This window comes from Candoia aspera, chromosome 1, assembly GCF_035149785.1.
Source record: "Candoia aspera isolate rCanAsp1 chromosome 1, rCanAsp1.hap2, whole genome shotgun sequence".
Taxonomy (NCBI): domain Eukaryota; kingdom Metazoa; phylum Chordata; class Lepidosauria; order Squamata; family Boidae; genus Candoia; species Candoia aspera.
In genome coordinates this window covers 77,596,216-77,621,508 of record NC_086153.1, presented here as the reverse complement: position 1 = coordinate 77,621,508, position 25,293 = coordinate 77,596,216, and the positions used below count along the sequence as shown (strand labels likewise).

Sequence of the window (25,293 nt, the reverse complement as noted above, 5' to 3'; positions counted from 1 at the left end):
TCAAGCCCCATGTAGCTAGCAACTTAAGAAGCCAAAACCACATGGATTACAAAAAGGCATCTTTAATGCTGGTCAAGGTATAAACATAATCTTGAAAACAGTCGGTTTCTTTGCCACAGCACCCTGACTCTGGCGGGTGCACTGCCTCTCCTCTTTTCACAGCCAAGAAACAGTCCTTCATACTGCTTGGTTCCCTCAGCCTCTTGCATCTCTGCGTCAAGGCAGCAAAACCTGCACTAGCTGTACTTACCAGATGATCACCAGGCACACCACAGTGATTTCTTACCTTTACTGCAAACTCTGCTTCTGTGGCTTTGTGAATGCACCTCTTGCAAACAGAATATGAGCCAATGCCAATGTCTTCCTGGATTTCATATCCATCTGTAAAGTGAATATTGTTCCCATGTAACTGCTACAGAGGGAAATAAAACAATAGACATAAAAGGACAAGCCTTATGGCAGACTCCATCAGAAGACTCTGTAGCTCTGACAATTCTGAAACAATTGTTTATCATGCAGAACCAGCTAATTAAACAAGTGCTGCCTTAACCCTGTCCAATTAATCTTACAATCCCTAGCATGCTTGACTTTCTTATAAGTAAACTTGAGTAAGATTGGACTATGAGTAAAGCTACAGCATTATTAGTATAAAAATACAGCACAGTTAAGCCTCCTTTAAGATAAATTATCAGATAACTGCTGATAATTTAATGGAAATGTCCCTATAGTTTTCGTGGCAACAATATGAAAGTGTTTTGCCATTGATTTATGGGGTGGTCTTTCAACTTTCCACTCTAGCCAATGGCCCAGTTATTTCCTGATGGTCTCCAAGTACTAATCAGGTCCAACCCTGCTTAGCTGTTTGAGATCAGCCAAGGCTGGATAGATGCTGCCATCTAGCTGGGCTCAGTGCATGATAATGGTGTGGAGAAAGCAAATTCTGTGCTAACTTTTTTTAAGGAAAGGAGTTAAATACAAAAGATTGTAATTTTTTCTCCTCAGTGCATATTTGGATAAAAGTATCTCATTATCACAGATTAGCATTTCTACATTGATTGGCAATGGCTCTTCAGGCTTTCCTGCCTGGGGCTTCCTTGGCTCTCCCTGGAAATGTCAGGAGGGATGATGATGATGATGATGACGACGACAATCATGAAGGTGATTTGTATCTTGCCTTTCTACTCAGATGGCATTCAGAGAAGCTCATCTGGGAACTTCTGCCTGCAAAGGGTGTTCTCTGCCGCTGAAATATGAACCTCCCTCTCATATTGGCTTTCATTACTGATTCAGTTTTTGGTTGTTGACCTTTGTTGTATTTCACAAGCTAGGACTGGAGAGGAAGGGCACAGTAAGTTATTGCTGATACCACACAAAAAAGTGGTGGAAACAATAATTTATTTTGGGTATTGTGTCACTTCATAAAACAAATGGTTGATATGGGAACTAAGGACTTTTCCATGAACTAAATGAAGAAACTATTTACATAAAATGGTGTTAGTCACATCACTGATCATACTTGTGGGTAATTTTGTGTCAGAACAATTTCCTTTCAGTTGATACAGCTCTTATTCAGCTCTCATTTCAGGCACTGAAATGGGGAGATCCTCTTTTCCACATTACAAAGCAGTTCATGCCAGAAACATGAGAAATTGACACATGAGTGTGTTATTAATAATTTAGATGGCTCTGATATCACTAACATTCTGTATTTTATATGTGATCATTTCTAAGTCTCTTGGAATATAATTGTAGTGGATTAAGGGGATGGATTCTAAATTTTGAGCGGGTTGCTTGGTAGCTCAGGATTTCAGAGTATTCTCAAAACACAGCTACAGATCTCTCCAATAAGAGGCAGGGAAGGAATTCAGATGGAAAGGAAATTAGCAGTTAGTTTGTACTCATTGATTCTTTGCTGGAGGCTTTAAGGGAAGCAGCATCTTAAAAAAACATAAATCTAATGCCACTAGGTCCAACACCTAGAAAACCCTGGGATACTGGGGCCTCTAAGGCTGCATGTTTGATAGCTGTAAGAGGGTATTCTTTTAAATATAGCTTTATTCTATCTGGGATAATTTCATATCTGGTTTTATTCTCTGCCTCCCTATTTTTTTCTCTGTTTGCTCAGTCTGTTTACACATTAGTGAGTGTTATCTTTGGTCTCTAGACCTCAGCCTCATGTAATGTATGGCAGTGAAACTATTCTCTGAAATCCTTACTTTGCTGCTCTTATGAGGAAAAATATTTTTCTTGTTTACTCTAGTTTACTTTATAATCAGCCACTTCATACTCCAAAATGGCTTGGGTTTGGTAAATCTGATTAAAAGGGAAAATTGAGAACTATTTATTTAAAAATGTTGTCCTGGAAGGGGGATCTCCTGCTCTACCCCATCCAGATTCCAAGAAAAGGAAGAACAGAGGCATCTCATTCAAGAACAGGTGGTGGCAACTACCTGCCAGGAAGAACCACTTTCACCTGAATGAATGGTCCACACCTGGACACCTCAGGATTCAGGCAGACAAGATCCCAGGGAGGAGTCTAGGAGGCGGGGGGAGGGGGGGGCTAATGACATACCTTCCCCATCTTCCTCACTGCTACCATCCTAAATTATAAGAATGGCATAGAAATTATTTAAAAAATAGAAGATTATTGTAATTATTATCCCATTTTTTCTATATAGAAGGCCCTCAAGGCAGCTAACAAACATAGTTAAAATGTCAGACTCCTCAATCAAAGGATTGTTGAATCTTCTGATCGTGTTCGTCTGCAATGATGGATAAGCGTGTGTCAAGAAGGAAGATGGGAGGGGGGAATTGCAAGGAGCGTGAATCACTGTTGTTTGGGCTGGAAAGCGGGGAGTCAAGGTCATGCTGCCAGAGACATCTGCGGCTGGTATGGCTGACAGTTAAGAGTTGGGTGAGAAAGAGACAGGAGTGGGGAGTGGGGCATTGGAAAGTTTTAATGAGTGAGTTTAGGTAGGAATCTTTTAATCACAACTTTCTTTTGTTCTGCACACTTGTTCTTAATAAACCTGAATTCTGCACATTCCAATTGTGCATGAGTTGGGTCAATATTGGGACTAATGGTGTCAGTTCTTACATAAAATCAGATACTGAAAGACACTTTCACTTTCAACCAATTCAAATGAAAAAGACTTGACTAAAGGCCTTGAATCCTTTTCTAAAAGTAGAATAATTGTATTTGACTTAATGCTTGGAGAAGAAGTACAAGTAGTGGCAATGATCTGCTCATGCATGTGTGTTCTGCTACAGCAGGAGAAAGCAATGACTTTTACTACAAATCTGTCCTGTTCAGACTATGAGATGGCCAGGCAGATTTAATTAAAGGATTTAATAAAATCCTTTATTGAATTAACTATTTACAATAGCAAAAGTTCTTGCAGTAGATTAGACTGTATAAATCAATCAAGTCCACCCAGGTGGCAAGGGACACTCAGGCAACACTGCAGGATCAGACCATCGCAAGACAGCGAGGCAGAACTCAACCAATCCTCTGATTGAAGCTGCAAGACTGGAAGGAGCTAGAGTACATGGCAAAGGAGAGGCTAAACACTCAGATTTGTGCCCTGGCACACAGGCTGGATCAGGCTGGTGCACGGAGGCTAGAAAAGGCTGGGCTGAAGTATCTAGGCAAGGCTTGGTTCTGGAGACAAGACCGGACTGGGCTGGAATGTTTTGACAAGGCTCAGATCTGGAGACAAGGCTGGACTGGATTGGAGCATCTAGGCAAGGCTTGAATCTGGGGACAAGGCTGGACTGGAATGGAGTGACTAGGCAAGGCTGAGATCTGGAAGCACACCCGGATTGTGCTGGAATGACACGGCGAGGCTTGGAGCTGGACATGAGGCTGTGCTCAGCAGGGACGTCAAGGAGAGGCTCGACTGGAGCAACTTGTGCAGGAAGCAGGTCTGCGATGGCAGAAGGCGCTGGCTCTGATTCCATGCTGGCTACAGGCAAGGCTTCTGACGCTGGTAAGGACTCTTCTGCAAGTGCTGTGAGCTCGAAGGATCAGTTGTCCCCAGCAGCTTGCTCTTGGCACGCCTGCCTTTTTATTTGCTCCTTTTTGCACCGTTTTCCTTTAGCAGCCAATTGGGCTTCTTTCTCTTTCATGCACTTCTCTGCTTTCCTCTCTCAAGCACTGAATGGAGGCTTCAAATCTCCCTCTGGAGTTTGTCCAATCAGCGTCTGTGATTTCTCCCACTCTGCTGAGTCACTTCTTGGTTTTGATTCTTCAAGTCCTTCCTGTAAAGTTTTGTTTTCCCCTTCTGACTCCAGATAAGTTTTGTTTTTGGAGTCAGAAGCAGGCTCAAACCTCACAAAATCCCACAGTCTATTGCCATTATCCCTTCTGCCTGGGGCTGTCTAAAATATCTGGAGGACACCAGAGTGCCTAAACCTCTATGCTAAAAGTTTCACAAGCAAAAGAAATAGCAGACAAGCAGAAATGATATTTAGGGTAATAAAGTCATTACTATAAAAGTGCTTGTTCAATGGTTACACATCCCTGCTTGTTCAAGCAGAACTAAAGGATTGAATCTGACACTTTTGTAAATGGGGTTTCCAAAAGTTATAGCAAATTTGGACTATTAAAATTACAATGAAACCTCAATTTAACAGACTCTATTTAGTGGACTTAGGATGCAATGAACATTTCTATTGAGGCATTCCCTGAAATAGTGGACATTTTTTGGCATTCAGAGTCATTCAGATATTAAAAGAACTTGTTCATAAGTACATAGCCAAACCAAGAAATTCAATTCCATAAAATGGTGATGACACCAACTTAAGTCTAAAAGAAGATTATTATTATTTATTAAATTTATATCACATCTTTCCTCCAGGAATTCAAAGTGAAATACATAATCCTCCAATTTTAGTCCACAACAAGCCTGTGAAGTAGACTGAGTAAGAGAGTCACCCCAATGTGTTTCCATGGCTGAAGGAAGATCGGAATCTAGGTTAGACAGGCCACTGCTCTAATCCTGTTTGTATTATGTTCTTTATGTTATAGTAATACATCTAGATGAAGTGAAAGAAGTATAACAACTATACAGCCAAGTTCATACCTGGACAATTGGATGAACTGTGACTTTATGTGGTTCTTGCTGTATAGGTTCCTGCACCAAATTGGATGCCACAAAGCTGAATCCTCTGAAGAGATGATGAGCGTTGGCACTTGGAGGGACACCTGGAGAATCTGAAGAGAAGGTGAGAGATGACTCAAGGAACAGGACATCTGGAGATTCCAAACCCTTTCTTCATTCAGTGAATCCCAGTACTATGTTTATTTTATTTATTTATTTATTTTTATTTATCTAATTTATCCCCGCCCAGCTCCTCCCATCGGGGGACTCTGGGCGGTTTACAACAATCAATTAAAAACCATAACCATAAATACACAGAATAAAATACAGTAATAAATAATATAAATAGAGGTGAAAATAAAGAATCCAAGTGGTGAAGAATTTAAAACAGTCCAAGTGTGGGAGGAGTGGTCTATAGCAGCCATTCCCACGTAGATCTATTCCCCACTCCACCCCAAGCGAGGCGGCAGAACCAGGTCTTCAAACTCCACCGAAAGGCCAGGAGCGATGGGGCCAATCTCACCTCCAGGGGCAGCATGTTCCACAGGGCGGGAGCTACTGCAGAGAAGGCCCGCTTCCTGGACCCCGCCAGATGAAATTCTCTTACAGATGGGGTCCACAGCATGCCCTCTCTGCACGATTGGGTGGGACGGGTTGATGTAATGGGGAAGAGGCGGTCCCTCAGATAACCTGGCCCCATGCCATAACAATCACTTGCAGAGGATTAGTACTGCAATGTTCCCTAGCCAATGTTATAAAGAAGCAATTTCCACACTAGAACCACCCATGCTATTTTCAACATGGTGGCCTGCATACTTCTTCATTTGAAAGGTCTTCCCAATCTTTGCTTGAGCATAAAGCTGCATCAGAATTTCCTGAGCGGCAGCTCGGAACATACTGAGTTAGTGAGACCAGCTGTCCAAGAGGAGAATTAAGAGGAACCTAGTGACTCTCTGCCAATAATGGCCTTTTAACTATTTAGATGCCAGAAGAACATGGACTACCCATAATTTGTCCATGTTCACCTCTGCCCCCGGAGGCGAGGCAGGCACCTTCACTCCCGGCCTTCCAGAAGAATTTGAAAACCTGGTTCTGCCGCCTTGTTTGGGATGGGAAGGGCAACAGCTCTTCCTGGGGGTGGTTGGTGCCATAGTGCCCTCCCCACTGAATGAGAGCTTTTCTCCACAGGGAAGTTATAATATCTATTTATAATGATGGTCTGTATCGTAATTTATGTTTTATGGTTTTAATTTGTTTATTTTGTTGTAAACCGCCCAGAGTCCCCATTTGGGGGAGATGGGCGGTGACAGAAATTTGAAATATAAATAAATAAATACTTTTCTTTTTTTACCATGCAAACTGTCCAACTGCTTGTACAACCCTCTGCATGTATGTTTAGCCAATCTGAGGATCTGTGGCAGTGTAGAATTTAAACGTAAAAGCATTTCCAGTAGTGCATACAGTGAAAGAATGAATGGAAAGCAATTGTGTAGTAATATAGATCCTCAGAGAGTCTGGAGAGTCCTTCTAGATGGATCACTCCAAGAGCTATCAAGAAACACAAGGAAGAAATTGTGGGCGACATGGGCAGATGTCAAGTGAAAGATGAAGCCATGCCATAAAATTCCAACAGTGAGTCTATGTGATTACACAGTAGCAGATTCTTCTGGAAACAACAGCAAATTTGAAAATATAACGGTGACTCCTCAGAGTCATCCAGCCATAACAACCACTTGCAGAGGATTAGTACTGCATTGTTTCTACCCATCCTATCTAATCAGGCTGAAGGGGCATGTTTCAGGTCCTGACTGCCAAGGAGTGTCGGCTGGCAGGGCCTAGGAAGAGAGTCTTTTCTATAGTGGCACCTGCCTCTGGAATATCATCCCTCTGGAGATCAGATTGGCTTTGTCCCTGTTGGCCTTCTGGAAGGCCCTCTGTGGAAATGTGGTTCTGTGCTTGAGCCCAGGGCCCCAGATGCATGAGGGAGCCTGTCTCCTGGTTATGCTGATTCCTGTTTCTGGTTTATAATTCTCAGCTGTTGTGGGTCTTATGTTTTTAAATGTTTTTATTATTTTAAAGTTGTAAACCACCCAGAGTTGAAACTGATCCACCTATTTGAGGTGGATGGCTATATAAATCTAAGAAATAAATAACTAAATAAATAGAAAGAAAAAGAGATAGAGAGGAAAGTGATTCTTAAACTCTATCTAGATATATTTTGGCTACCTTTGGCCAACATTTTTAAAATATCAGATCCCTCAGGAATATTAATATTTAAATGAAAAAAAAATAATGGCAAATCTATTGATGTGTTTCCTTGGTGAGTACCTGTTGGAGTCCGTGATGTGAATTCAGGATCAAAATGGAAAGTGTCCTCTGGCCGCCCCACTGCAGGTTTAAATGGTGGCTTGATTTCTTTCCTGTACAGTTTCTACATAAGAGCAGAACAAAACAGAAGTTAATCCTCTTGCCTTGACGGACCCTTGAGTAAGAAAACAGGCTATAAGCCAAACAATAATATTTTTTTAATCTGTTCAGTTGTGTCCGATTCTTGGAGACTGCCTGGACAAGCCCTTGCAGTTTTCTTGGTAAGATTTTTGGAACTGGTTTGCCATTGCCTCCTTCCTAGGGCTGAGTGGAAGTGGCTGGCCCAAGGTCACCCAGCTGGCTTTGTGCCTAAGGCTGGTCTCCCAGTTTCTAGCCTGATGCCTTAACCACTAGACCAAACTGGCTCTCAAGTAATTAATAAGCGATATTAAAATAATTTTCAATTCAAAAAGCTTCATAAAGGAACAACAAATCAAGAAAGATGTTTTATATGCTTGCTGCATTCTGGCTTTGGGAAATGTTTAATATAGAGAGAGGGAGAAAGATTCTCACCGACATTTTATGCTTAACAGAATCATGCAAGAAAGAAAGAATGAGGCTGTAATACTTTTTCCACTTAGGCTAAGTTTCTGTGACAATCAGCTAGACTTGCTTTCCTGGTGGAAATATAGGACTGTGCTTTTCAGAAGTTTTAACTATATCTGAATATGTGAAATTATTTGAAAAACAATAGCCTGATTTTTATTGGTACAGTTCATTCATTACAGGGGAGAGGGGAGCATTTTCACACAAGCAAAGCGTGCTTACCATATTTTGTCTTTAGTGACATTTCCATCAACCTCAATTTGAAATGATAATGCAGAAGTTGGCCCATACACAATATCAACCATTGTAATAAAATGATGTATTCATTTATCACCTGTCATAAATATGGACTCATACATATCAGTTGGTTTGATCTCTAGTTTTTAAAGTATAAGCCCACTGCTCAGACTTAGGCATCCCAGTTCAAGAGATCAGCCCATTCTGTTGTATTCACCACCTTGAGCTGAATACATACTGAATACATAAATAAACATTTTGTTGTTGTTTATTCGTTTAGTCGCTTCCGACTCTTTGTAACTTCATGGACCAGCCCACGCCAGAGCTTCCTGTCGGTCATCAACACCCCCAGCTCCCCCAGGGACGAGTCTGTCACCTCTAGAATATCATCCATACATCTTGCCCTTGGTCGGCCCCTCTTCCTTTTGCCTTCCACTCTCCCTAGCATCAGCATCTTCTCCAGGGTGTCCTGTCTTCTCATTATGTGGCCAAAGTATTTCAGTTTTGCCTTTAATATCATTCCCTCAAGTGAGCAGTCTGGCTTTATTTCCTGGAGGATGGACTGGTTTGATCTTCTGGCAGTCCAAGGCACTCTCAGAATTTTCCTCCAACACCACAGTTCCAAAGCATCTATCTTTCTTCGCTCAGCCTTCCTTATGGTCCAGCTCTCGCAGCCATATGTTACTACGGGGAACACCATTGCTTTAACTATGCGGGCCTTTGTTGTCAGTGTGATGTCTCTGCTCTTAACTATTTTATCGAGATTTGTCATTGCTCTTCTCCCAAGGATTAAGCGTCTTCTGATTTCCTGACTGCAGTCAGCATCTGCAGTCATCTTCGCACCTAGGAATACAAAGTCTTTCACTGCTTCTACATTTTCTCCCTCTATTTGCCAGTTATCAATCAAGCTGGTTGCCATAATCTTGGTTTTTTTGAGGTTTAGCTGCAAACCAGCTTTTGCACTTTCTTCTTTCCCCTTCATCATAAGGCTCCTCAGTTCCTCTTCGCTTTCAGCCATCAAAGTGGTATCATCTGCATATCTGAGATTGTTAATGTTTCTTCCAGAGATTTTAACTCCAGCCTTGGATTCCTCAAGGCCAGCTTGTCGCATGATGTGTTCTGCATACAAGTTGAATAGGTAGGGTGAGAGTATACAGCCCTGCCATACTCCTTTCCCAATCTTAAACCAGTCCGTTGTTCCGTGGTCTGTTCTTACTGTTGCTACTTGGTCGTTATACAGATTCTTCAGGAGGCAGACAAGATGACTTGGTATCCCCATACCACTAAGAACTTGCCACAATTAAATAAACATAGAGATTATAAATAATATGGTATTCATAAAATGCTTTGCACGCTGATATGTGCAATACAAATTACAAATTTTAGTAATTGAGAGAATGGTTTGGCACAGAAGATGAAGCATGTTTGGAAATGATATTTGAATAACTGGGAATCAAGCATTTACTAATTTGCCTTTGTCTCAAAGATCCTCTGTTTCTCATGTTAAACAGGAATTATAAATTATCAGTGTTTTGAACTGTATAAAGGCCTCCTTGAAGAAGTTCATTCACATGTAGGTATCTATGGAGAGGATACATCAGATACATATGTAAGGGGTAAAGATACATCACCTCCCATTCAGGTGTTAAATAAACTTTAAGAGAAAGGTTTCTAATGCATGTTAAAATAATAATAATGAAACATTCATTTAAAACAATTCAAAACAATTTCTATGCGGGGGAAGAAAAAATAGCGTTATTTCCCCCTAAGATTTTCACCACAACCGTTTCATTAGCTTTTACAAATAGATTTGGATGCCATTTGAAATGCTTGAGGCAGTATTACCACCTGCTGTGCTGTGATCTGAATGAACACACTACAGAAGAAAATAAGGAAGTCCCTAAGAATCACATACTGAGCAATATCCTTCCTCATGAAGCCAAGAACACCTGATGTAAGTCAACTTTAGCTTTAAAAATGGGTAGAACTTGAGAGACAGTCATATCAACAACCTTAGTGTGCACCTGGTCATCATCCTCAATCAGGAAATTCATTTTAATTAAATCCAAGAGTATGTAGTCATTTCCTGTCCTGAATGCCCCTGATGGAAATGGATGAGAATAGCAAGGTTGCATCTGACGGTCCTATACAGTATGTATTGGGTGGGAAGGATGCATTGAACAGGACTTGTTTACAAAGAACTCGGGGCATATATCCCAGTGAAAACAGATGCTATGCTTGCAATTTCTACCTTCCATTTTTGCAGGCTATTATTATTACTAAGAGGCAGTTCCTCAGCACACATCCTAAGCAGTGTATGGAAGGTGAAGCAGGGGCAGCCGCACACCCCTTTTCTCCCATGTATTCATTCCCATTCTGTCTAAATGTGTGCATTCTGCTAATGACATCTGTGAAGACTGAGCTGATCTTCAGGTGCCTTCCAGGAATAGAAAGATAGTGATTCATAGCAATAAAAATGTGGCTTAATATAGTAATAAAGGAACAATTTTCATGAACAATGCACTTGCCACAAACACAGACGCCTACCCCCCTCCCCACATACATACTCCAATAAGCAGGCACAAGGATGAACTCCCTTCTAAAATGTTATCTTTGGACCTTCTGCATCATCAAAATTATTCTGTCAATAAATGCCAAATAAAGGCATAATTTTTGATCTGATAGCCAGGTTTCCACCTCTATGTTAATGAGCATAAATTATTTCTGCCATTAAATTTAGGTTCGTATTTCTGACAAATATATTTCTTGGCCAGCAAAGCTGGGCAAAACCTCTATTCTTCCCTAAAACTTTTGTACCAGGTATAGCAAAAGCAGTTGTCTTTAAGGATTAAATATTAGGGTTGTGCAGTGCTTCAAATTCTGTCTCCAAAAGGTGCTTTGGACCATACACACATCAGCTGTGCCATTTCTGCTGCCTTGCAATCCCAGGAAAACATACAGCTGCTTTAAAGTGCTGCAGGAGTCTTTTGTACTATGAAGCATCCTTGGGAGACTGAATCCAAAGTGCAGCACAGCCTTATGAAATAAAATACTTCATTTCCTATGCTGGAGCCTAAGTTCCTAAGAAAAGAGGAAAGATAAAGGCTGTAGTCAAAGTGCTGTGGATAGACTATGCCAGTGTGACCCAACCTTGGCAACTTTAAGCTGTGTGGACTTTGACTCCCAGAATTCCCCAGCCAGCATTACGCTGTCTGTGGGCCAATATCTATTACCTCTGCAGACGCCACCACAAAGTCTTCTTGCTTACTTGCTTGCTTTGTTTACTTAGTTCCTTCTGTATCTTCCATAAGGAACTGAGGTATAATCTTATGCTCATGGGGTTTTGAGCTGGATTACATCACTACCACAGTAGTATTCCTTCAGCTGCCACCTAGTTTTCTGAGTTACTTGAATGCTGGAAGTATGACAGGAATAACCCTGACTTGTCTCCTTTAGTGTCTGCCTGGTGTGTGTGGGTCTCTGCCAACACACCCTAATTGATGAACTCTAGTGGAATTTCTGAGGATGCTGTGAACAGATCAGTTTTACACTTTAAAAAAAGTGCACCTAAGACTGATCATGCATTAAATGCTGCACCCATTTCACAAGCAGAGCGAGTGGTGATACATTACTGGTTCTGGTATAATATGAACCCAAGATTGCTCTATTAAATACTGTCAGAACATAATAAGTTTCATTACAGGTAACAATTCATGTTTTGCTGTTTAAACACAAACTGTCTAGTTAGTTGGCAGTCTTATACTTTATAGCTAATCTTCAGCAATAATAATGAGAATTGCACAGGATTATTTTAACTCTCAAACAATGTTTCTGACAAGTTTCTTAGACCAATAGAAATGCTATATAGCATGATAAGGGCATTTAATACTGATTTTCTTATAAATATTTTTATGAAAATCTGTTTAATACTTTAGGTCATATCCAACAGTGATTGTAAGGAAGGTTTTCTTCTTAACCAAAAATATCATTATTCCTATCTTGACTCTTTAGGATTGATCCCTACCAAATTCTGTGAGGGATTCACAAAAGCATACAAAGCCTCTGGTTGAGGCATAAAAACTAAGGTTATTAGTTGACATTTTCCATAACAGGACAAACCAAGCACTTTTACTGGCTCAATTCCTCTTTATTAATCCTTTTCTTATCCATGAAGAAGAGCTGTCTCTTTAGCATCATTATAAGACAGATAGAACTAGCTTCAGAACTCATGCTGATTCATATTCTGAACATTATAAAGTCTAGCAATTGTCTGCTATTTAAAAGCATTATTAAAACTATACACTGAAACCCTTCTCTCCAAAACTGTAAAGTGGATTGCCAAAATATAGATAGAAGGAAAATCCTATGCTGTAAATACAATCAGGCTGGAATATTCATATTAGTTTATTCATCATCAATCTGGATAGATTCCAGAGAGATACATTTTTGAATTACATGCTGAATTATATGAAAATAAGTCCCTCTGAGTTCATGGAGTTTTTTTTCCCCTTTAGGATTTGTGTAAGATCATCTCTTTCTCTCTCTTTTAACAGAAGACTAAGTAATCAACATATTTCTATTTAATTAAATCAAGAGTGCATAAACTGCAATTTGGGATCACATAGGACCAAATCTTTGGATACAATCTTTAGAGACCTTTAAAGTAATTACATTATAACAGTTAATGTGAAAGAAGGGGAAAATTATTAAATACCTGACTGCCTAGTAATCATGTTAACTATACTCAATGTCAACTAAGTTGACAAGATTGTGCATCTCTGAATGAAAACTACAGATCATATTTTTTTAGATGCCAACCTTGGCTATGGGATATCAACTATATCTTCATTTCTAATTAAACGATGATATATTATCTTTGTTCTGTGTGGCATGACCGCCTAGTTTCCAGTCGAACTTCACAAATATCAAATGTAATCGCACAGAGGTTTGTGTAGCGTGACGCTGGTTTGCTTTCTATTGCATTTCTATCAGGATATGTGAAGGTTCGATTTGAAGGCAGTTAGACTGAACCGCTGAGTCATTCTGACGCGTGGAACTGGATGCATTCACATCAATTAAGTGATGAGATGAACTTTTGCACAAGCATGTACAGACTTTTAATCAAATTGATAATTTGAATAGACTCAGCAATTCAGATGGTGGGCCATGCATACAGCCCTAATTTTTATGCCTCTGCCCTGAGTGTTACAGAGTCTAGGCTGCAGGACAGCGTTTTCTTCTAAGAAGGAAATATAATGAGGCAAGTCAGAGCAGACAGCAGCACTGGTAAGTTTTATTGGAGGGAGCGTTTAAGTCTTCAGTGTAACTTCAAAATATTTTTTTCCAAGCAATCAATTCAGATCCCTGCAAGAACCCCTTTTCTGTTCTTCAGTAGCCTCTTGCTTAGAGAAAGGAAAGTGGCACAAGGAGAAAAGGAAAAAGGGGTATGCCTGCTTTTAGATCCAGCCCTGCCACTGCTGATTATTAAATCTCACAAGATCATACCATGCAAGGAAATGCAGACCTTAATTTTTTTTAAGTTTTTAAAATAATTGTTCTGGTCTACAGATACTTACACTTTGCAATCTCATACCACTCACTTTATATTCCTCATTCATGGCAGAGCAGTACACCACTACAATGCCTATTTCTGGATAAGGTATCCCAGAGACAGGCAGCCTTTATGGACCAGGAGCGTATCTGACATTTGGAAACCATTTGGTGTATATTCCTAAAATGGCTTCCAAAGTCTGGGGAGGTGTACAAACAAAACGGTCTCTGTGTCTTCCTGCAGCTTCTTATGACTTTTTCCTTCCATGCAAAAATCTATTAGGGAGAAAGACAGAACAGCTGTCCAGTGCCTTCAAACCGTTAGCACTGCTGACATCCTTCCAGCCACAAGGAGCCATACCCTTTATAAAACTCACAGTATAAAAGCAATTGCAGCCTCTGGTAATCATATTGCCCCAATCAAAAAATCCTTAGCAGGCATCACTAGATAGTGACAGAACCAAGATGTCATGAGTGCCGATGAGCTGAAGACATCAGCACATCGGCACACATGACAAAGACAAGGAAGCAGAAGGAAGGGACACAAAATAAGCATAGCACGCAAAGCCATCACGACACAAAGAGAAGGAAAAGAAGACAAAGACAAGGCGGATCACGAGGCACACCCAAGCTATTAGCAGGAGCGCCACGGAGATCGCCCAGCGGACAGCAATGATCGGCTGAAGGAGGAGACCGATGATGGGCGATCCCGGGGCACCCGCAGGGGCCCCGCAACCCTACACCTACCGGCACGAAAGGATGCAGGACAAAGGGCGGGTGACGTAACCTAAGGAGAGGGGGCGCTGACCGGCGCGGGGTATTTAAACCCCGCACCGACGCGCTCCCTTCACTCTCGGCTTTTTTCCACAACTGACACTACGTGATGAATAAAACAGAACCTGCTTCAACCGAACCAGTGTCTGCGCTTTACTCAGCGGTAGGCAGTGCATGACATAAAGCCGAGAGTCACGAACTCAGCCTCGCCGAGCCCCACCGGACGACAACGAGCCGCGGGAGGAGTAGACGGCGGGAAGACCAGGAAAGATGAGGCCGGCGCGACGCGGACAAGGGGGGCGAGCCGCACGGCAAGAAGCAGAGGAGGACCGATCGAGGCCAGAGGCACCGCGGACTCCCGGAGCCACGGACACCCACCCGGCCCAACCCGAGCCTCAGCTCCAACCCCAGGGGGAGATGGCGATGGAGGCAACCCGGCCACGGGAGGGAGCAACATACCTCCCGAGACCAGCGGAGAACCCCTCGCCCCACATCGCACCCCAGCCACGGGAGTGGAGTGGCAGCCCAACGGCGGTAAGCACGGGGGAGGACGAAGAGGCAACCCAGCCGATGGCGGAGGAAGCAGACCAACGGACGGGACTGCCTGAACCCCACCGGCGACCCACCCCCGCCGACACACCGATGGAACCGGCCCCAGCGGCGGCGCGGATCGCGGATGGGGACGCACAAGCTAGACTTGCGGCCATGGAGGCCCAGCTGAAGGAACTCCGGACCATGCTTCAATCGTTGATGTCCCCTGCGCCGCCCAACGACGCCCCCGCACAGGTCCACACCCCGAGCGGGGCGTCGCACTCCCACAGGCCAGATAATGATCAACAAACGGCCCAGGCGGACGACGCCACAGGCTGGGAAGTGAGAGGAGGGGGCTCACAAAACGCCTGGGCCCCAAAGGACTTCCCCATCTTCTTTGATGGGAACCCCGCGAAACTGTCGTTCTTCATTACGAACGCCAGGGAGTTCATGGGGAGGCACGGACACTCCTATGACTCCGAAGCGGACAAGATCGCAGCCGTGGCGATCAAACTACAAGACCGGGCGGCGGACTGGTACGTCCAAATGTACGAGTCCAGCTCCCCCGCCCTCGCCAACTTCCACGCCTTCATCACCGAGATGAAGCACTACTTTGAGGACCCACTAGCCAAAGTGAGGGCGAAAAGCGCACTCCAAAGACTCAAACAGGGCGCACGCACTGTCCCGGACTACGCCCTCGAGTTTAAAGCCCTCGCAGGGAAGATCAACAACTGGTCCGAGACCACCCTGCTGGAAATGTTCAAAAGGGGGCTCAACCACGACGTACTCCAATGGGCCCTCTACCGGGACGACCCGGAGACTCTACACGGCTGGATCCACCTCGCGGGGAAAGCAGAACACGCGCACCGCACCTTCCTCATGGCAACGACGGAAGACACGACCAACACCTGCCCAAAGGTACCCGCGCCACACGTGGGGACGGCCGGTCCCACATACCCAAGGAAGAAATTTAGTCGCGGGCCCTGCGGGAGGTGTGGAAAACTGGGGCACAAGACGGCAGATTGCTTCGCCAACCGACCGCCGGCTAGTGCTCCCAAACCCGCCCCGAAAACTAGCCTCAAACCACCTAACCCGCCGCCGCCCCCCCACCGCCGAATGACCGGAGCCACAGCGACACCAGACGAAGGCTGGGACGCCTACTGGGGGGGAGAGGACGCCGTAGACCCAGACCAGCTGGCGGGAAACGCTCCCCGCCTACCCTAAAACGCGCCGCGAGGCAGGCAGTGGGACAGCAGCGCGGACCACTTCGACAGAACAGCGAAAGCTCCGTTATAATGGCGGCAATCAAACTCTCTGCCGGCAACGGAGTCACCATGGCCGCGGCACTAGTGGACTCAGGGTGCTCGAAAAACCTGATCCACCCCGACATAGTCGCCAAACTCGACCTCCGCTGCTCCCCCCTCCCCACGCCGCTGGCATTCCACCAGCTGGACGGCTCAACAGCGGGAGGGAAACCAGCCACGATGCAGACCGAGCCGGTCACCCTGCAAATGGGCACCCACACTGAACGCACATCGTTCGTAGTCACCCACATAGGACGACCCATCGCAGTCTTGGGAATGCCATGGCTTGCGACAAACAACCCGCGCATCGACTGGGAGACCCGCACCTTCCTACTCGACGACGGCGAGTACCGGGCGCCAGTTCCGGCGGGCAGAACCAACCCCACTGTGGGACGAGCAGAGGCGGCTACCCAGGACAACACAGCTACCCCAGCAGACCTACCGGAACAATACGCTGACTTCTCCGAGGTCTTCGGAGAGGCGGAAGCTGATCAACTACCCCCCCACCGCAAGACAGACTGTCGGATTGACCTGCTGCCCGACGTCCCCTTACCTAGGCCGAAGATCTACTCGATGACCCCGAAGGAGATGGCAACCCTCCGGGAGTTCATCGATAAAAACCTAGAGAGGGGATTCATAGAGCCAGCATGCTCACCGGTCGGAGCCCCCGTCTTATTCCGGGAGAAAAAAGACGGCACCCTACGGCTCTGCACCGACTACCGGGGCCTAAACGCGGCTTCCCTGTCCAATAAATACCCCTTACCCCTGGTAAAAGATATGCTCGCCCACCTGTCCACGGGCAAGGTCTTCTCCAAGCTGGACCTTCGCGAGGCGTACTACCGCATCCGAATCAGGGAGGGGGACGAATGGAAAACTGCGTTCAACTGCCCCCTAGGCGCCTTCCAGTACAAAGTGCTGCCGTTCGGACTAGCGGGGGCCCCGGGGGTGTTTATGCAGCTCATCAATGAGGTTCTGCATGAACACCTGTTCAAAGGGGTCCTCGTCTACATAGACGACGTCCTTATCTACACCAAAACGCACGAGGAACATGTGACCCTAGTCAGACAAGTCCTCGATAAGCTAAGAAGGGCGCAGCTCTATGCCAAACCCTCAAAGTGCGAATTCCATAAAGCGCGCCTAGACTACCTGGGGTACCGAATCTCCGGAGACGGCATAGAAATGGACCCCGCAAAAGTCGAGGCGGTGGTGAACTGGGAACGCCCCCGCAACAGACGCCAACTCCAGAGCTTCCTCGGCTTCGCGAATTTTTACAGGTCATTCGCACGGGGGTTCGCGGAGATAGCCCTCCCCCTAACGGACCTCCTCAGAACCAAAGGGGTGGGGGACACCCGACACGCCAAGAACCCGGGCACAGTACTGAATTGGACTCCCGCGTGCCAGACCGCATTCAATAAGCTGAAAGCGCTGTTCACCACAGAGCCAATCCTCGCGCACCCGGACCCAGAACGGCCGTTCGTGGTCCAAGCCGACGCCTCAGACTTCTCCCTGGGGGCCATCCTACTCCAAAAGGACCCCACAGGAGTCCTGAAACCATGCGCCTACCTGTCGAGGAAATTCTCCGAGACAGAAAGGCGATGGCACGTCTGGGAGAAGGAAGCCTTCACGGTAAAATCAGCGCTGGAAACATGGAGGCACCTACTCGAAGGAGCCGCCCAACCATTCGAGGTCTGGACCGACCACCGGAACCTCGAGGCCCTCCGAACGCCCAGACGCCTCAGCCCAAAACAGGTCCGATGGGCCCAATTCTTCAGCCGCTTCAACTTTCAGCTGAAGTTCATGCCGGGTAAAAAGAACTTCCTGGCCGACGCCCTTTCCCGACTGCCCCAAGACGAAGAGCCCGCCCCAGACATGATCGGGACGGTCCTATCCGCTTCCCAACTGGGGATGGCTGTGACCACCCGGAGCGGCGCTCGGAGGCAGCACAACTCTACGGCGCAACCAACGGCGGGGCAACCAGTGACCAGACGACGCCAACCGCAACTGCCAGGGGGGATATGCACGGACCTCACCGCCGCCCTCAAAACCGACCCCTGGTTCCTAGCAAACCCCGACAAGGTAACGATGGCACAGGACCTGGCATGGGGGGAAGGCAGAATCTATGTCCCGGACTCGCAACGCCAAGCGATATTGCACAGATCCCACGACACCAAGCAAGCGGGACACTTTGGGTTCCTTAAGACCCTGCACCTAACAAGGCATCAATTCTGGTGGCCCGCGCTAAGACGGGACGTGAAAGCCTACGTAGCGTCCTGCCCAACGTGCGCCAGAGCCAAACGAGCACCAGGCAAGCCCTCGGGACTTTTACAACAGGTGGCGGAACCCTCCCACCCATGGGAGGAAATCTCCATGGATTTTATAGTAGATCTCCCACCCAGCCAGAAGAAAACGGCCATTTGGGTGGTGAAAGACTACTTTTCGAAACAGGCCCACTTCATCCCCTGCGCATCGGTCCCGTCCGCACAACAACTAGCCAAACTCTTCCTCATACACGTGTACAGGTTACACGGATGTCCCGCACATGTCGTGACCGACAGGGGCACACAATTCACTTCTAAATTCCGGCGGGCCTTCCTAAAGCTGACGGGCACCCAACAAGCCCTATCCACGGCCTGGCACCCCCAGACGGACGGAGCCACAGAGGTCCTCAATGCCACCCTAGAACAATTTATACGCTCATACACCAACTACCACCAAGACGACTGGGTCGAACTGCTCCCGTTCGCCGAAGTCGCATACAACAACGCCGTCCACACGAGCACGGGGAAAACTCCGTTCGAAGTAGTCTCGGGGCGCGACTTCGTCCCCATACCGGAGCTACCACAACCCCCGGGACCCCAGGTGGACGCTAGTGACTGGGGACGGAAGATTGCGGAATCGTGGCCAATAATCACGGCAGCGCTGAAGGAAGCACAGGCGGCCTACAAAGAGCAGGCCGACAAGCACTGGCGCCAGCAACCGACGTTCCAGGCTGGGGATATGGTCTACCTATCCACCAAATTCCTAAAGTCGCCTCAACCCTCGAAAAAACTGGGGCCTAAGTATATCGGGCCGCTCCGAGTCACACAGATAGTGAACCCGATGGCAATACGCCTGGACCTGCCGCACAACCTATGGAGACTCCACCCGGTATTCCACACCAGCCTCCTGAAACCTGCAACTACCTCTCGATGGCACCCAAGCACGCCACTGCCCTCACCGGTGATGATCGACGGCCAACATCACTTCGAAGTAAGGGACATACTCGACTCCCGCAGGCAACGGGGAACTTTACACTATTTGGTCAGGTGGAAACACTTCCCCCACCCAGAATGGGTGGCGGCGCACAACGTTAAAGCGCCTGACCTGACCCGGGCATTTCACCGGGCGTACCCCGACAAGCCTAAAGGCGAGACAAGCAAACCGGCACCTGCACACCCCCTCCCCCGCGGGCCCCCCCGCCTACCGCGCCCCAAGGGAAAGGGCGCCCCCCAAGCCCGCGACTTGGGTGGACCTCCCCCCCCCGGGACTCACCCCCCCCCCGCCCCGGGCCCACGAGGGAGTGACAAGCGGTCACCAGCACCCTCCCCCCGCCCCGGGCCCACGGGGGAGTGGCAATCAAGTCAACAGTGCATGCCTGGGGGCAACGCCCAGGAGCACACATAACAAAGACGACGCAAGCACTAAAAGATAAGGGCCCTACCTGGAGCTGAACAGCACCCGACCAGCCACGCCTCTCGCCTCGCTGAACTGAGCCAAACTAGCAGGGTGTGGCCGGGGCATGCGCACGCCCAGGGTGTGGTCTGGGCGTGCGCACTGGGAACACACCCTAGATGAACACGAGGTAGAGCGCGGAACAAAGGGAGGGGCGAAAACACTCCGGCGGGCAATTTAAAAAAAAAATAAAAAAAATTTGACAGCTGTCCTAGGGGACAACCTGCAAGCCAGGGGGGGGGCACTATTTGGAAGGGGGGCGGTATGTCATGAGTGCCGATGAGCTGAAGACATCAGCACATCGGCACACATGACAAAGACAAGGAAGCAGAAGGAAGGGACACAAAATAAGCATAGCACGCAAAGCCATCACGACACAAAGAGAAGGAAAAGAAGACAAAGACAAGGCGGATCACGAGGCACACCCAAGCTATCAGCAGGAGCGCCACGGAGATCGCCCAGCGGACAGCAATGATCGGCTGAAGGAGGAGACCGATGATGGGCGATCCCGGGGCACCCGCAGGGGCCCCGCAACCCTACACCTACCGGCACGAAAGGATGCAGGACAAAGGGCGGGTGACGTAACCTAAGGAGAGGGGGCGCTGACCGGCGCGGGGTATTTAAACCCCGCACCGACGCGCTCCCTTCACTCTCGGCTTTTTTCCACAACTGACACTACGTGATGAATAAAACAGAACCTGCTTCAACCGAACCAGTGTCTGCGCTTTACTCAGCGGTAGGCAGTGCATGACACAAGATATGTTTGCCAGGAAAGTGCGTATAACTATCAGGCCTGGGTTGGGTACTGCTGCCCTTTCATTAGCTCCATAGCTGACCCAGACTACAATAAATTGTTTTCTAAGATTTTGCCATTAAATGATGCTTGTTTGGAAAGCCATGTGTCCTCATCCTCCTTGGTCACAATTTAGCAGCAGAAGCCCTCTTTATATTCTTCACTGTATCATCAAAGTGCTCTAGGGGCCCCCTGAGTAACTTAGCTTTCCCCAGCTTAGTGCTCTCCAGATGGATAGGATTTCAGTCTATCTATTTCACTCTCCAGCCTATCTGCCAGCTGGAGATTTAGAGTCTGACATATCTAGAGGATATTGAGTTATATCCAGAAAAGGCTTTTGCTGCTGCTAAATTTCTTAGGGCATTTGAAATGGGCAAAAATTGTTTAGAATACTGGAATTGGGTTGCTCTTTGCTAGGAGAACTTTTAAATTGGCTGCATGGTTAGTTAATCACACTGAGCAATAAATCACTTGAGTAAACTACTTACATTCCAGTCAATGGTAGCAAAAAAGGGATGGCGTTTAATTTCTTCAACTCCATCAAGGCCAGCACCTGCCAAGGTAATAAAAAGGAGACACAGAGGGTGTCAAACCACAAGGTTGTTTCTGAGTTTTTCTTTTATAACTCCTCATCAGGAGAAGTGGAGTTGGCAGAAACAAGAGAGGAAAGGCTTTGGGAATATTGAAATTGTTGAATTATTGTTAATTTGAAGAATCACACTAGAGAGTAAAAATATTGGATGGATGGAAGAACAAGTGTTTTTTGTTAAATATGTTGTCCGTGTAATACATAAAAGTGAATATTTGGTCAACCTCAAGACTACTCTTTATTTTATCATTGTCAATTTATTTCTGTGTCAAATTATGCTCATAATTAAACTTTGTAACTATGTAAAGTTATAATGGCCTGAATTAGACATGGCACTTTTCATATGAGCAGCAATTGTGTAAATGGTTTTAAAGTAATTGTTAGGAACTGGGGTGATACTACAGAAGAAGCACAGAGGGGCTTCAATCTTTTGCCCTCTACTGCTTACCTGAACCCAGTTCCAAATTTGTACCTGTTATCTGCATCTGGAAAGAAACTCCCTTTAGAACAAGGCTGACAGACTTTGCCACTAAAATCTCCTATGTAGTACCCAGGGGCTCTTGGGTGGCCCATGATAAGTTCTTTAGAGAGCAACAGACTCCCTGTCCCTCCCAATTTTATAATAAACGGGAAGCTGGCATACTGCAAACCAAATGCACTAGCATCCATTTTCATAATCATTTTCAAGAATACCTCTAGCTTTCAAATGGGTTCTACCAGCTTTCTTAGAATATAATAATAAGGAACATATACAGTCTAGTACTTATTTTGGAAGTGGGCTGTTCACCCAGAAAACAAGAAAAGAAAGTTGAGAACATCCTGCATGGAAGTGAGGTGGGTTACTAGAGAGAGTGGCAAGTAGCATTCTGCTAAACTTTTTTTTAAGAGGATGCTCCCCATGGCAACCATTTTGTGAATGGAGAACAACCCCAACACCTATTTTGCAAGATCACCCCAATTTCCAAATGTCCCTGTAGCCCAAAAAGGTTGGGGACCCCTGTATAAGGTCACCCATCTAAGTTCATCGTAGACAAAAGAGAATGAGCCATTTCTTGAATCACAGCTTTCGAGCTTGTCAACAATGCAGTTGGATCATAAGTTCCAATAAAATATTTTTCCATATGTCTCTGAATTATTCCACCAGTACCCTTAGGGAAAAATACCAAAATAATGACTTTAAAAGAAAAAGTGACATAGCCTATACTATAGCTAGCAAAACAGTATTCAAAAGAGCTGGGGAAATTATCTCATTTGGATTGAGGCAATTAGGCAAATGATGGGCTCATGGATGGGCTCATGGATGGTTTCACTTCTGAGTCTTTTTCAATCTTGGTTTCAGGAAGCATGTGCTTCCCTTAATTTCTCACAGCAGCTGAGAGACGTGCAGTTTATAAATAATGTCAGAAATGCAAAATAATGTATTTAAAACACATAATTATTCTTTCTTCTCTTTTGTACTGCTATTTCTAGCAAAAACTTTCAGAGTTAAGCAGCAGCAAAGGGAAAGAAAATCCAAGGCAGTTTTCTCTCCTCTTCAGTGCATCATTACATGCAAGATGTATAGCTCAGCCAGATGGTTATGAAATGAACTGCCAAGAATCCTGATAACAATTCCTCATCCAAATAGGGAGCACAAGATCAAGTGTTGCTGTATTGTAGGTTGTCATTGCACTTCCTCCAGGAGTTGAGTAAGGAGGTACTGTAAGTCATGGTGGAGCCACTCATTCACTTTGTTTTAATTCTTGTTATTTTGAATTCATACAAAAAGCCAGTTATATAGCTTTGACACAGAAGGAAATGTTTCCAGTTCTCTGAACTAAGTCTACTGTGTCCAGGGATTATTTCAATGGGAAGATGGGGTGGGGGGAATGCCCTCCTCAGCAAGATATTTCTCTTCCTATTTCCTATTTCCATTCCAAATTTATGAAATTGAAATTGTGAACAATAAATTTAATAGTATTGTTATTACAAAAATCCAAAATGTGGCACACAGCTTGCCCATCTAGAAATCCATTCTTTCCATTTCTGCATTGCTTCTCCTGAATAGCTTTTGGGTCAGCCACTATCTGATACCTAGTTCTTAAAAAAAATGTAATGAGATCTCCAAATTTTATTCACTCCTTGTTCACTGAAGGATAATCTCTTCAGTAACTTCCTAGAAGACAGTAATAACAGCCCCCTTTTAATGCTAAGAAAACTGCTCACAGTTGTTAGTGGAGTGATCTAGAAACCTAAGTGAACAAATAAGTAAAATAAAAATTGCACGGACACATCCATGAAACCACCAGGAGTTGAATGTAACTCAAAGAAGATGATACATTCACTTGATGATAAAACCACCAGTATTGTTTAACTTAATTACTTTTACTATTCTGTGAGAAAATGGCCAGTAATTATTAGGAAAAGTTTTTTTAAAAAGTTGCGCTCTTATCTAATGTCACAACTGGGAAAAGATTTCACAGGGAGCAGAATATTAGGATGTGAGAATCCCACTGCCTCTGGGCATAATTTGATAGACAACAATGTACCACTTGCAGTGAAGCATTCCTACCCATTCATGCCAAAATCAAGCTTCATTTATTCTATTTCAAGCACCAGAACTAAAAGAAAAACATCTTGCTGAATATAATTGCATTTTTTTTCCTACAATGGGAAAAATATGAGAACAGAAATATAGCTCAATTGTGTGATCCTGCTCCTCTCTGTCTCTAGCATCTGTTGCTGACAGGTATTCTGTATCTGTCATTGGATGATGTGTTTAGCTGTTGTGCTTCCATTCATGTGTATCATCCTTTCCAATAGCCCCAAATACATCATTAATTAAAGTGAAATTACCTTGTAGCTCTCCATCATACACTGTTCAGCTGCATCACGTATATGAGACTAAATGAAAATTAACTGAAGAGAAAAACAGCTGGGGACATTTGCCACTGTGTTATGCAGTGATAAAATAAATTCCCATACCTAATCTGTTAGATGGATTCCTCTTGAAAAGAGCTCGCAGTAAACTCTGAGCTTCTATGCTCAAAAACTGTGGCATTCCTAGCTTGGCTCTGAAAAAACAGGACATTTTAATGCAGGAATAAAAAGCATTGTTTTTTAAATCTCCACATATATATGTAAATGATTAAACGTGCACCAAAATATGTAGAATTCTCAAAGGATCTTCTAAGTTTTCTATAGATTGAGTCTTAGGATAATTTTATTAAACTTTTTAATTTAAATCTCTGTGCAACTTATTTAGAGAATTTGCCATCCCTCCTGACTATGGCTGTATATATTAAGTCATAATTCTTTCTGTTTGAGAGAGTTAGCAATGAACAGTTCTGTCAAGCTTGTTTTTGTGGAATTTCTCTTCTGATTCCAAGTTCTTTCAGCCATGCTGTTTAGAATTTGGCAATAAAACAAAAAACTCTACATGAACATTCACATGCATTTTTGTGCATGCTTCTTTTAACATACATTCTTTGTATGCACTTCTCCTATGGTACATATTTTTACGTTTTCATTTCAACACTCAGTCAATAAACTTTACTGTGTATATTAACTATTCAAAAAGAAAAAAAAAGACAGCAAACACAATTGTAACAAAACTCATAACAAAATAGGTATCAGAGTGCAATGCATTTTACAAATAATAAAGCAAAACTTAACCACATTCAAAGAAAGAAAATTACATTGGTCAGACCAGGGTTTCTCAGTCTTAGCAACTTTAAGATGTGTGGATCTTAAGATGCATGGATCTAATTCAACTCCCAGAATTCCCCAGCCAGCAAGTTAGCTTGGGAA

At 44.9% G+C, this 25,293-nt stretch overlaps 1 protein-coding gene across 1 annotated transcript in view; it reads right to left on the bottom strand.

Moving 5' to 3' along the window:
* Positions 1–25,293, bottom strand: part of RPS6KA2 (ribosomal protein S6 kinase A2) — a 140,460-nt gene that overhangs the window by 20,772 nt on the left and 94,395 nt on the right. Inside the window, exons 10-14 of the mRNA XM_063307655.1 lie at positions 24,469–24,557; positions 21,404–21,468; positions 7,431–7,533; positions 5,085–5,215; positions 287–412 (exon numbers count right to left, since the gene is read on the bottom strand). Of these exons, the coding sequence (XP_063163725.1) occupies positions 287–412; positions 5,085–5,215; positions 7,431–7,533; positions 21,404–21,468; positions 24,469–24,557 (514 nt within the window). The remainder of the gene's footprint in view (positions 1–286; positions 413–5,084; positions 5,216–7,430; positions 7,534–21,403; positions 21,469–24,468; positions 24,558–25,293) is intronic.